The sequence below is a fragment of the Marmota flaviventris genome, chromosome 15 (assembly GCF_047511675.1).
Source record: "Marmota flaviventris isolate mMarFla1 chromosome 15, mMarFla1.hap1, whole genome shotgun sequence".
Lineage (NCBI taxonomy): Eukaryota > Metazoa > Chordata > Mammalia > Rodentia > Sciuridae > Marmota > Marmota flaviventris.
This window is the reverse complement of record NC_092512.1, coordinates 54594609-54609464: the sequence shown is the minus strand read 5'-3', so window position 1 is coordinate 54609464 and position 14856 is coordinate 54594609. Positions and strand designations below refer to the sequence as shown.

Here is a 14856-nt window from a genome sequence, read left to right as displayed (position 1 = left end):
AAACAACCTAGTGACACATCTCAAAGCAAAAAGAAAAGAAAGAAAAAAACAAGAAAAAATAAAACTCCATATTAGCAGGAGGACAGAAATAATGAAGATCCGAGAAGAAATAAATGAAATCAAAACCAAAACACAATACAAAAGATCAATAAAAACGTTGCTTTTTTAAAAGATAACAAATCTTAGTCAGACTAGCTAAGAAAAACAGAGAATATCCAAGTCCATAATATTAGACATGACAAAGGAAATATTAAAAGGGATACCATGGAAACAAAAAATCATAAGAAACTGCTATGAGCAATTATATGCTAACAAATTGGCAAACTTAGAAGAAAGTGATAAATTTCTGAACATATACAACCTACCAAGACTGAATCAAGAAGAAATAGATAATCTCAACAGACCAATAATGCATAATGAGATCAAAGCAGTAATTGAAAATCTCCAAACAACAAAACCAGTTGCAATATGACCCAGCAATTCCACTCCTAGGTACAAATTTAAAAAAAAAACTATACCAAAATTTGCATACTAGTATTTACAGTAGCATTACATATTACAGCAAAGAAAAAGAAACAAATGTCCAGCAGCTGATATGTCATATCCATACAAGATAATTTTATTGAGCTATAAAGAGAAATGAATTATAGATACTTGTTATAATATGAATGAAACTTAAAAACATGTTCAAAGAATCCCAATTAAAGAGCTCCATATTGTATGACTCCATTTTTATGAAGTGTCCAGAAAAGAGAAATACATAGACAGAAAGCATATTAATGTCTGCTAGTGGATAATGAGGAGGAATGAAAAATTACCGGTAATGGGTACAGGATTTCTTTTTGGTTGATGAAAATATATTGGAATCAGTAATGATGATTATACAACTTCTGAATATACTAAAAGCCACTGAATTGTGATTTTTTAAAAGGATAAATTTTATCTCAATGCCAAATAATTTTATTAGTGCCTTATGGTTGGTTATATATCATATTGGAATTCTTTTTGACATAATCATACAAGCATGAGATATAATTTATTCCAATTCAGTCTCCTGTACTTCCCTTTTCTCTCCCTTCCCCCATTCCCTTTTCTCTGTTCTACTGTTCTTCCTTCTATTTATTTATAGTTTTTAATTTAGAAGTTTATAGATATGAAGAAAAAACTTTAAAAATATTCAATGCACTAACACTTGAAGAAAAATAAATTCAAACAAGAGGTGAATTTTCTATTGCTTTGGCAGGTGGTTTTAAAAATAAAAACTGACAAGAGTGATGATCTCATATGCAGGATGTATAAGAATTATAAACCGAAGAAGATGGCGGCGAGGGGAGTGCATTGCCCCCGTGTGCCGCGTCACTGTGTGGGAGTATGACGAGTCAGGACTGCTAAAGGCTATCTTGTTAGGAATTTCCAGCAATAGTGGGGTGCTCTGGAACCTGGAGGAAGGATTTCCATCGCAAGAGGATCGGCTACGGGGACTCAAACGCGAGAGATTTGTTGCACGGAGGGTAACACTGCTTATTCAGCAAATCGCCCCGCGGCTAGAGTCTGCAGCCCGCGCTGGGAAACGAGGAGACAGCGGCGCAGGGATACAGCGCTGCAGTTTCTGCCAGCCGTGCAAGCGCCGTACTCAGTGCTGAATTCTGGGTTTGAGACGGGGGAAGGAAGCGGTCCATCTCGGTTCTCCACACCGGTCAGACCACAGAGGAGGCCAGCGGCCACCATATTGGAGAGCTGACGTCACCATCCCTGTTTTCGACTGACCGCAGCTCATTCAGCCATAGAACAGGTAATTTCAGGCTGCCATTCACCTGCGGCTTGCCGACAGATTACTCAGGCTCAGTGCCTGAGTGCTTCTTGGAGCCTGCTCTTATCAGAGCATACACCGAGCACAGAGGGGTCAAGTTCCGGCTCCCGGAGCGGCCCTGGCCCAGGGCGAAGGAGCCTGCGGAAACTGCTGCTTGGAGCCTGCTCTTATCAGAGCATACACTGAGCACGGAGCGGCCGAGTTCCGGCTCCCGGAGCTGCCCTGGCCCAGGGCTAAGGAGCCCACGGAAACTGCTTCTTGGTCCGGGTCCTGCTAAGGACCGGTCAGGAATCACCCGTTGCTTTGGTTACCCGGCAAAGGGAACGAAATGCTGCCATTCGCATAGGATACCAACATGGCAGAGATCTGATGTCATCAGAAAGCGGCGGAGGAGAGAACTTCATCAATACCAGCGGCAACAGAATCAGTTGGTCTCCTGGTAGGGAGGGTGAGGCACAGACACCCGAGTCTCTCTCGATTTGTCGTCGAGCCAGAGGGGAGGAGCCGGGCCGCCGCCCGCGCCCGGAGCAGGCCCAGAGGCTCGCCGGCGTGGTGGCCGCGGGACCCCAATTGGAGAGGGGGCGGAGCGGAGCCGCCACCCGCGCCCGCAAGGTGGGCAGACCCGCGACCCAGTGGTACACGGGCGTGGTAGGAGGGGCAGGGCAGAGCCGCCACCCGCGCCTGCAAGGTAAGCAGACCTGCGACAGACTGGCTGGTCAGGCCCAGCGGCCTGCCAGCGTGGTACACACGTCACCCCAACTGGAGTAGGGGCAGAGCAGAGCCTTCACCCGCGCCCGGATCAGGCCCCGCCGGTGTGGTGGTCACGTGACCCCAATTGGAGTGGGGGCGGAGCGGAACCGCCACCCGTGCCCACAGGGTGAGCAGACCTGCGACCGACCTGCAGATCAGGCCCAGCGGTCCGCAGGCGTGGTAGGAGGGGCAGGGCAGAGCCTCCATCCGCGCCTGCAAGGTAGGCAGACCTGCGACAGACCGGCAGATCAGGCACAGGAGCCTGCCGGCGTGGTACACATGTCACCCCAATTGGAGTAGGGGCAGAGCAGAGTCGCCACCCGTGCCAGGAACAGGCCCAGCGACCTGCCGGCGTGGTAGTCATGACACCCCAATTGGAGTAGGGGCAGAGCAGAGCCGCCACCCGTGCCCGAAAGGTGGGCAGACCTGCGACCGACCAGCGGGACAGGCCCAGTGGCCTGCCGGTGCGACAGACACAACACCCCATTTGGAGTAGGGGCAGAGCAGAGCCGCCGCCCGTGCCCGTAAGGTAGGCAGACCTGCGACCGACCGGTGGAACAGACCCAGCGGCCGGCAGGGGTGGTAGGCACGTCACCCCAATTGGAGTAGGAACAGAACAGAGCCTTCGCCAGCGCCCGGAACAGGCTCAGCGGTCCGCGGGTGTGGTAGACAAGTCACACCAATTGGAGGGGGGGCAGAGCAGAGCCGCCGTCCGCGCCTGCAGGGTAGGCAGACCTGCAACCGACTGGTGGATCAGGCCGGGTGGCCTGTCGGCGTGGTACACTCGTCACCCCAATTGGAGTAGGGGCAGAACAGAGCCGCCGCCCGCGCGCGGAACAGGCCCAGTGACCTGCCAGCGTGGTAGTCACGACACTCCAATTGGAGTAAGGAGAGAGTAGAGCCGCCGCCCGCGCATGCAAGGTAGGCAGACCGCCACCCGACCCTGCAAGGGAGACTTTTCAACTATACAAGAGCAATATAAATATATAGGGGAAAAAAACATTTCAAAAACACAATAGTTTCACCAAGCAGAAAGAAACACAAGCAGTATGAAAAGACAAGGAAAGAAAGGACCACAAGCAATGCAGGTCAACTCAACTTTAGAAGAGGTAACAGCTGCAGCAGATGGAATGTCAGATAAAGAATTCAGGATATACATGCTTCAGATAATCTGGAGTCTCAAGGAAGACATTAGACAGCAAAATCAGACAATGAAAGATCACTTCAACAATGAATTACACAAACAAATCCAGGAAGCAAAGGATCAACTATACAGGGAGATAGAGGTTATAGAAAACAAACAATCAGAAATCCTAGAAATGCAGGAAGCAATAAACCAACTTAAAAACTCAATTGAGAATACTACCAGTAGAGTAGAACACTTAGAAGATAGAACATCAGACAATGAAGACAAAGTATTTCAACTTGAAAAGAACATAGACAGCTCAGCAAGACTGTTAAGAAACCATGAGCAGAACATCCAAGAAATATGGGATAACATTAAGAGACCAAACTTAAGAGTCATTGGGATACAGGAAGGTACAGAACTCCAAACCAAAGGAATGAGCAATCTATTCAATGAAATAATACGAGAAAACTTCCCAGACTTGAAGAATGAGACAGAATCCCAAATCCTAGAAGCCTACAGGACGCCGAATGTGCAAAATCATAAGAGATCCACACCTAGACACATTATAATGAAGATGCCCAACATACAGAATAAGGAGAGAATTTTAAAAGCTACAAGAGAAAGGAAGCAGATTACATTTAGGGGTAAGCCAATCAGGATAACAGCTGATCTTTCAACACAGACTCTGAAAGCTAGAAGATCCTGGAATAACATATTTCAAACACTGAAAGAAAATGGGTTCCAACCAAGAATTGTGTATCCAGCGAAATTAAGCTTCAGGATGGAAGATGAAATTAAAACCTTCCACGATAAACAAAAGTTAAAAGAATTTGCAGCTAGAAAACCATCTCTTCAAAACATCCTCGGCAAAATATTACAGGAAGAGGAAATGGAAAATAAAAATGAAAACCAACAGTGGGAAGTAGGACAGTAAAGGGGGACAAAATAATCAAAGAGGAAAACAAACCATGTTTAGTAACAGAAATAAACAAATATGGCTGGAAGAACAACCTATATCTCAATAATAACCCTAAATGTTAATGGCTTAAACTCACCAATTAACAGACACAGGCTAGTAGAATGGATCACAAAACAAGACCCAACAATTTGCTGCCTACAGGAGACACATTTGATAGGAAAAGACATACATAGGCTGAAGGTGAAAGGTTGGGAAAAATCATATCACTCATATGGACTTCGGAAACAAGCAGGAGTGTCCATACTCATATCAAATAAAATAGATTTCAAGCCAAAGTTAATCAAAAGGGATAAAGAGGGACACTACATACTGCTCAAGGGAACCATACACCAACAAGACATAACAATCATAAATATATATGCCCCAAACAATGGTGCAGCTATGTTCATCAAACAAACTCTTCTCAAGTTCAAGAGTCTAATAGACCACCATACAATAATCATGGGAGACTTCAACACACCTCTCTCGCCACTGGACAGATCTTCCAAACAAAAGTTGAATAAGGAAACTATAGAACTCAATAACACAATTAATGACCTAGACTTAATTGACATATATAGAATATACCACCCAACATCAAGCAGTTACACTTTTTTCTCAGCAGCACATGGATCCTTCTCAAAAATAGATCATATATTATGTCACAGGGCAACTCTTAGACAATATAAAGGAGTAGAGATAATACCATGCATCTTATCTGATCATAATGGAATGAAACTGAAAATCAATGATAAAAGAAGGAAGGAAAAAGCATACATCACTTGGAGAATGAACAATAGGTTACTGAATGATCAATGGGTTATAGAAGACATCAAGGAGGAAATTAAAAAATTCTTAGAGACAAATGAAAACACAGACACAACATATCGGAATCTACGGGACACATTGAAAGCAGTTCTAAGAGGAAATTTCATTGCTTGGAGTTCATTCCTTAAAAAAAGAAAAAACCAACAAATAAATGATCTCATACTTCATCTCAAAATCCTAGAAAAAGAAGAGCAAAACAACAGCAAAAGAAGGAGAAGGCAAGAAATAATTAAAATCAGAGCTGAAATTAATGAAATCGAAACAAAAGAAACAATTGAAAAAATTGACAAAACTAAAAGTTGGTTCTTTGAAAAAATAAACAAAATCGACAGACCCTTAGCCATGCTAGCGAAGAGAAGAAGAGAGAGAACTCAAATTACTAGCATACGGGATGAAAAAGGCAATATCACAACAGACACTTCAGAAATACAGAAGATAATCAAAAATTATTTTGAATCCTTATACTCCAATAAATTAGAAGTTAGTGAAGGCATCGATAAATTTCTTAAGTCATATGATCTGCCCAGATTGAGTCAGGAGGATATAGACAACCTAAACAGACCAATATCAATTGAGGAAATAGAAGAAACCATCAAAAGACTACCAACTAAGAAAAGCCCAGGACCGGATGGGTATACAGCAGAGTTTTACAAAACCTTTAAAGAGGAACTAATACCAATACTTTTCAAGCTACTTCAGGAAATAGAAAAAGAGGGAGAACTTCAAAATTCATTCTACAAGGCCAATATCACCCTGATACCTAAACCAGACAAAGACACTTCAAAGAAAGAAAACTACAGACCAATATCTCTAATGAACCTAGATGCAAAAATCCTCAATAAAATTCTGGCGAATCGGATACAAAAACATATCAAAAAAATTGTGCACCATGATCAAGTAGGATTCATCCCTGGGATGCAAGGCTGGTTCAATATACGGAAATCAATAAATGTTATTCACCACATCAATAGACTTAAAAATAAGAACCATATGATCATCTCGATAGATGCAGAAAAAGCATTCGACAAAGTACAGCATCCCTTTATGTTCAAAACTCTAGAAAAACTAGGGATAACAGGAACATACCTCAATATTGTAAAAGCAATCTATGCTAAGCCTCAGGCTAGCATCATTCTGAATGGAGAAAAATTGAAGGCATTCCCTCTAAAATCTGGAACAAGACAGGGATGCCCTCTCTCTCCACTTCTGTTCAACATAGTTCTCGAAACACTGGCCAGAGCAATTAGACAGACGAAAGAAATTAAAGGCATAAAAATAGGGAAAGAAGAACTTAAATTATCACTATTTGCAGATGACATGATTCTATACCTAGCAGACCCAAAAGGGTGTACAAAGAACTATTAGAGCTAATAAATGATTTCAGCAAAGTGGCAGGATATAAAATCAACACGCATAAATCAAAGGCATTCCTGTATATCAGCGACAAATCCTCTGAAATGGAAATGAGGACAACCACTCCATTCACAATATCTTCAAAAAAAAAATAAAATACTTGGGAATCAACCTAACAAAAGAGGTGAAAGACTTATACAATGAAAACTACAGAACCCCAAAGAGAGAAATAGAAGAAGATCTTAGAAGATGGAAAAATATACCCTGTTCATGGATAGGCAGAACTAACATCATCAAAAGGGCGATATTACCAAAAGTTCTCTATAGGTTTAATGCAATGCCAATCAAAATCCCAACGGCATTTCTTGTATAAATAGAGAAAGCAATCATGAAATTCATATGGAAAAACAAAAGACCCAGAATAGCAAAAACAATGCTAAGCAGGAAGTGTGAATCAGGCGGTATAGCGATACCAGACTTCAAACTATACTACAGAGCAATAGTAACAAAAACAGCATGGTACTGGTACCAAAACAGGCGGGTGGACCAATGGTACAGAATAGAGGACACAGAAACCAATCCACAAAACTACAACTATCTTATATTTGATAAAGGGGCTAAAAGCATGCAATGGAGGAAGGATAGCATCTTCAACAAATGGTGCTGGGAAAACTGGAAATCCATATGCAACAAAATGAAACTGAATCCCTTTCTCTCACCATGCACAAAAGTTAATTCAAAATGGATCAAGGAGCTTGATATCAAATCAGAGACACGCCGTCTGATAGAAGAAAAAGTTGGCTACGATCTACATACGGTGGGGTCGGGCTCCAAATTCCTCAATAGGACACCCATAGCACAAAAGTTAATAACTAGAATCAACAAATGGGACTTACTCAAACTAAAAAGTTTTTTCTCAGCAAAAGAAACAATGAGAGAGGTAAATAGGGAGCCTACACCCTGGGAACAAATCTTTACTCCTCACACTTCAGATAGAGCCCTAATATCCAGAGTATACAAAGAACTCAAAAAATTAGACAATAAGAAAACAAACAACCCAATCAACAAATGGGCCAAAGACCTGAACAGACACTTCTCAGAGGAGGACATACAGTCAATCAACAAGTACATGAAAAAATGCTCAACATCTGTAGCTGTCAGAGAAATGCAAATCAAAACCACCCTAAGATACCATCTCACTCCAGTAAGATTGGCAGCCATTAGGAAGTCAAACAACAACAAGTGCTGGCGAGGATGTGGGGAAAAGGGTACACTTGTACATTGCTGGTGGGACTGCAAATTGGTGCAGCCAATTTGGAAAGCAGTATGGAGATTTCTTGGAAAGCTGGGAATGGAGCCACCATTTGACCCAGCTATTCCCCTTCTCGGTCTATTCCCTAAAGACCTACAAAGAGCATGCTACAGGGACACTGCTACATCGATGTTCATAGCAGCACAATTCACAATAGCAAGACTGTGGAACCAACCTAGATGCCCTTCAATGGATGAATGGATAAAAAAATGTGGCATTTATACACAATGGAGTATTACTCTGCATTAAAAAATGACAAAATCATAGAATTTGCAGGGAAATGGATGGCATTAGAGCAGATTATGCTAAGTGAAGCTAGCCAATCCCTAAAAAACAAATGCCAAATGTCTTCTTTGATATAAGGAGAGTAACTAAGAACAGAGTAGGGATGAAGAGCAGGAGAAGAAGATTAACATTAAACAGGGATGAGAGGTGGGAGGGAAAGGGAGAGAGAAGGGAAATTGCATGGAAATGGAAGGAGACCCTCAGGGTTATACAAAAATACATACAAGAGGAAGTGAGGGGAAAGGGAAAAATAATACAAGGGGGAGAAGTGAATGACAGTATAGGGGTTAGAGAGAGGAGAGGGGAGGGGAGGGGAGAGGAGGGGGGATAGTAGAGGATAGGAAAGGCAGCAGAACACAACAGACACTAGTATGGCAATATGTAAATCAATGGATGTGTAACTGATGTGATTCTGCAATCTGTATATGGGGTAAAAATGGGAGTTCATAACCCACTTGAATCAAAGTGTGGAATATGATATATCAAGAAATTTGTAATGTTTTGAACAACCAACAATAAAAAATTAAAAAAAAGACAAGACTATATATATATATATATATATATATGTGTGTGTGTGTGTGTGTGTGTGTGTGTGTGTGTGTGTACAGGTACAGTGGCACTTGCTTGTAATCCCTGTAATCCTAGTGGCTCAAGAGGTTGAGGCAGGATGATGGCAAGTTCAAAGCCAGTTTTATCGTCACAGTGAGGCTCTAAGCAATTCAATGAGACCCTGTCTCTAAATAAAATATTTTTAGGGGGTTGGGGTTGTGGCTCAGAGGTAGAGCGCTCACCTAATATGCATGTGACACTGGGTTTGATCCTCAGCACCACATAAAAATAAAATAAACATATTGTGTCCACTTATAACTAAAAAATAAATATTTTATAATAATATTTAAAAAAAAAAGGCTGGGAATGTGGCTCAGTGGTTGAGTGCCCCTGGGTTCTATTCTCAGTACTAAAAACAAAATCAGGTATGTGTTAAAGAAAACCATCCAGAATATATATTTAAATAAAATGAATTGTTCTATGAGGGATCTCTGCTCTCACCTTGAATAAAGATTTTTTTTATCTGAAAAAAGAAAAGAATTATAAACCTATCCATACTTTCCATAAAATAGTTTGGCAACATGTATCAAGAAACCTAAAATGCTGATTCTATTTAATTTAGTCACTCCAATTCTATGAATCTGTACTCCATGCTTGGCAGATCATACAGAGTAAGGTACCTTATCATATATTATGAAACTTTCTTTCCCTCTGCATTAAGTAGAAAGAATGAATCTCATTCTTATCCTGGTCCCTATTTGGACTTCAGATTAGAGTTAGAATAATTTCCATATTTTTACTACTATAACTCTATTCTATGTCCACTTGAAGAAAATGTTAGCAATTTTATCTAGTTTTTTTACTTCATTTTATATAATTTTTATTTCTGTGTATGTCATTATTAATGTACATAGAAGTTACCATGAGGATATTATACTAAATAAACAAATGCTAAATTTGTATGGGAAGGGCAGGCTTAACAAATTTTACTTAAAAGGTATACTATCTAAATATATTGGAGATCAGCTCAGTATGCACCAACATGCACTTTCCCTTCAGTTGAAACTGATCTGTGTTATACCACAATGTATGTCTATTCATTTCCAAATGTGGCTCACAACCAGTATGTTTGAAATAATAGGGTGGTGGTTGCTCTTCCTCCTTTTAAAACTACTATTTGCATTCTTTACCACCAAAACTTATGCACCACTGAAATGCAAGCTTCTTAAAAGGAGGATCTATCCCTGGTTCACACATATAGTAATTTGTAAATGTGGTTGAAATAATGCTATTTGATCCTCTGCCCAGTTAATAAAATTGAATGGGAAATGTTACTTTAAATCAAAATATTACTAAGAACACTTAAAACAATGTCAAAAATAGTATGAGATATAAATTACACATGTATTGTTTAGTGTGTACATTTTTTTTTCTTGTCAATGGGAAAAAACAGGGATCTTTGTGGTACAGCATTCAGCATTACCTTGAATTCCCCAAACTCTTCTAAGAGGCAGAATTCTCAAATTCCCAGAACATCAAACCATTTCAACATAAGTATGTGGAAGAGAAAGTGTAAGGAAGGGACAGATAAGACAATTTGTGCCATTTTATGAATATTTGAGAGAGGGTTTATCTTTGTTATGCAGGGATTCAAACTAATTGTAAAAGACTGATTATATATGAAATCAATATATCACATTGTATTGATATATCTCTTAAACCATAAAATAAAATTAACTTTTGCAGATGGCATGATTGTCAACGTAGGAAATCTCAAAGACCATCATTAATAAACTCCTGGAACTAATAAACAATTGTAACACGATTTCATGATACAAAATTAATATAAAAAACCATCGCTTTTCTACACATCAGAAATGAACAATTGGAACTTGAAATTAAAAACACAACATCATATTTCAAAAGCCTTAGAATATGAAATAGGTATAATTCTATCAAAATAAATACAGGACCTATATAAAAAAGTACAAAATTCTGATCAAATAAATCAAAGAAAGATATAAACAAATGCAGAGCTGTTATAGGATATGGCTAGAAGACTCAGTATTGTTGAGATGTCAGTTCAGATGTGAGTTCATATACATTACCCATAAAGATACATAGATTGAAGTAAGAATCTGAAAAGATGTTCAACATCATATTACTAGGTAACTGTAAATTAAAACAACAATGGCAAAAGTCCCAGACTCTGACAATACCAGATGCTGGCATGGGTGAACAACCTTAGGCTTTTATTCACTTCTGGGAGAATGTGGAATGGTACAGTCACTTTAGAAGGCACTTTGGCAGTTATATACAGAGCTAAGCATAATTTTATAATCGGTTATGGTTTGGCTCTGGAAGGCCCCTCCAAAGTTCCACAGTAATGTCCAGAGATGGGGCTTCTGAGAAGTGATTGAATCTGAGGCTCTCACACTATCAGTTGATTAATCCATTTCATGAATTAATAATTTGAATGGACTACTGGGAGGAGGTGGAACCTATAGGTTGGTGGGGCATGGTTGGAGGAAGTAGATCACTATGGGCATGCCCTTGGGGACTATATCTTGTCCCTGGCCCCCTTCTCTGTCTTCTGTCTCCTCCATCCCTCCCTTCCTTCCTTCCTCTCTTTCTCCCTCCCTCCCCCCCTTCTTTCTCCTCTTCCTAGCCACCAAGAGCTAGGCAGCTTTCCTTTGCCACACCCTTCCACCATGATGTTCAGCCTTGTCTCAGGCCCAAGCCAAAGAAGCCAGCTAAGCATTGACTGAAACATCTGGAACCATGAGCCAAAATAAATCTGTCCTCCTCTAAGTTGTTCTTGTCAGGTATTTTGGTCACAATGAGGAAAAGCTGAGTAACACACCATATGATTCAGCAATCAGACTCCTAGATATTTATCCAAATGAATAGAAAACTAATGTTCTCACCAAACACTGCACATGTATGTTTACAGAAGCCTTTATTTATAATTGCCCAAACTTGGAAGCAACCAGGATACATCCTTCCATCTGTGAATAGATACACTGTAGCCTATCCATTGAATGGAATATTATTCTACAATAAGAAAATAAATGAGCTACCAAGCCACAAAAAAGCATGGAAGAACTTTTGATGCACATTTCTAAGTAAAGGAATCCAGCCTAAACAGGCTACAGATTGCATGATTCCAACTACATAACGTTCTAGAAAGGGAAAAACTAGAGAGACAGTAAACAGATCAGCGGTTGCCAGGAGTGCAGAGGGAGAAAGGGAAGGATGAGTCAGTGGAGCATAGGCAATTTTTAGAACAGTGAAATGAATTCTATGTGATACAATACTCATGGATACATGATATTATACCTCTACCAAAACCTACAGAACTGAATAAAACAGTGAATCCTAATGTCAGCTATGAGCTTTGATTCAATAATGTATTAATAATAATTCCTCAATTTTAACAAATGTACCACACTAATGCAAAGTGATAATAATAAGGAAAACTGTGCAGAGGGAGAAGTACATGGAAATTCTCTAATTTTTGTTCATAAATAATAATTTTTATTCCATAAATCAAAATCTGTTCTAAAATATAAAATCGATTAATTAAAAACAGTGTTTAAAGAAAATAAAAATTAACTTTCAGGATATTATATATAATACATATGTACAAAGTATATATGCATAAATATGCATGTATACATATTCTGATAAAATAACTACACACTTTTTTACACCTTGACTTTTAGATGTTGTCCTCTGTTATTCAACCTCTCCTTATGTAATGTGTCTACAAAGACTAACACCATAAAGGTGAGATGGGGAAATGCAGGTAGTAATAATGAATTATGCTTATGAGAAATTTGGTCATAAAGGGAAACAAGACTGAAACGGATAGTGAGAGTCTTATGGTCTAGGAAAGATTTATTTTTAAAGGACATTAAAATATAATGATGGAACTAATAAAATATATAGTTATTGGTACATTACATTTTATTTTAGTAGTTATTTCACTTTTGTCCATAAATATAGATGGATACTTGATTATAAAATGGCATGCCAAAAATATATATGATATTTTCCCAATGAGCAAAAATGTAAGAAAAACAAAAAAAGCACATACCAATTCATTGAAGCTGATCATTAGAACATGCTCAAATTCTTTACCTTCTTTACCTTTAATATCACAATCAGATGAAGTTACTGGTAACAGAGCAAGGATCAAGGGAGGAATTCCAAAGATATACCTAAAAGAAACTAAATTCAACAGTAAATAAGAATGAGCTAAATGTTATGTCATGTTATATTTGATTGTGGTTTTACAATGGGCTTGACCACTTATTTTTAATAAAAAATTTTAAATATGTATCTCAGTTCCTGAATAATGGGGGAAGAACTCTATACACTGAAATTATATAGCAACCAAACTAGAACTACATTTTGAAATTTAGGTTTCATTCTTTTTTTTTTTTTTTTTTTTGTAGCATGCATTGAACTCAGGGGCACTCAATCACCAAGACACATCGCCAGCCCTATTTTGTGTTTTATTTGGAGGCAGGGTTTCTCTGAGTTGCTTAGTGCCTCACTTTGGCTGAGACTAGCTTTGAACTTGAGATCCTCCAGCCTCAGCCTCCAAACCATTGGGATTACAGGCGTGCGCCACCACACCGGGCTTCATTCACTTTGTTAACATAGAAATTTCTGTTAGGAAGTGTAGAACAGTGTGATGAGATCAAAGAACACTTCTGAAAGACACTTTAGGGGTAATGATGACTTAGTAAATGTGGATTTATGTTGAACATCCTTGTAAGAGAAGGTATCTGCAGGCAAAGAGGTATGCTACCGTTTTAAAAAGTTACACATTATTGAAATTTTATGATGTATGGCATGTGATTGTTTATGTGAAAACTTGAACATGGTACACTTAAAGGAATATTCATTGACTTCTCCCTGGAGGGCAGCACTGTGGGAGGTTCATCTCCACAACACTACACTGTGATCCTGTTCTTTCTTTATAGTGATGGAACTTAAAGGGTTTCCCTGCCCCCAATTCTTACAGAATTACACTTGTATTTTGATACTCCCTTTTCTTCTTTTCATTATTTTCTGAATTTATGGACTCAGAGATCCACATTTTATTCAAACACATCTTTTCTCAAATTCTTGCCATGTTAGAAAACCCAAAAAATAAATTCACACCTTGTGAATTCATTATGTCTGTCTGTTTTAGATAAGTCTTCCCCATTAGAAGCAGCTATACAATAAAAAGAAATGAAATTTTTAATGGTGTGATTTGGGGCTGTAAAAATACACAAACTGGAAATTCAGTGATTCCCAGAAACATTAAATTTGATCTATTTCTTCACCAGCCTGCCATAGTGTCTTGTTTGCATTGTTCCATGAACTCTGAGTTATGTTGAGTTTTTGAGAGTTTCACAAAAGAACTTTAATTGTGCTTGTTCAGTGCAAGGCATTTCCACATGTGTACCTTCCTTAATTAAGAGTTCAATTAACCTTCCTTCCACTCAACGAACTAATATTGTGACAACTGCCTAAAAACTGTTAAGGATATCATAAAATTTCCAATAACTGTATTATGCTATCATCTGTCTTAAAAAATCAGTAACTCTCCCTAATAAATTATGCTTTTAGTGACTGATATTTTTACAAATACAGAAAGTAGACTAGGCAAAAGTTAAGGAACACGCGTAAATCATACGTCTTATCTTCATGTGACATAAAGAAATATAAAGAAATATAATGCAAGAGTGAGACACAAAATCTGTTCATAGATCTAATACTAACTACCTGTATGCACTGTAACTAAGAATACATTTAGGAGACAAGTGATTATGATCCTAGTTACTTTTAATCAAATATCTACCAGATGCTGGTTGCTGGTGCTA

The 14856-nt window shown here is 39.0% G+C and overlaps 1 protein-coding gene across 1 annotated transcript in view; it reads right to left on the bottom strand.

Moving 5' to 3' along the window:
- Window positions 1-14856, bottom strand: part of Il7 (interleukin 7) — a 66467-nt gene that overhangs the window by 46710 nt on the left and 4901 nt on the right. The window contains exon 2 of the mRNA XM_027949566.2: window positions 13074-13207. Within this exon, the coding sequence (XP_027805367.2) occupies window positions 13074-13207 (134 nt within the window). The remainder of the gene's footprint in view (window positions 1-13073; window positions 13208-14856) is intronic.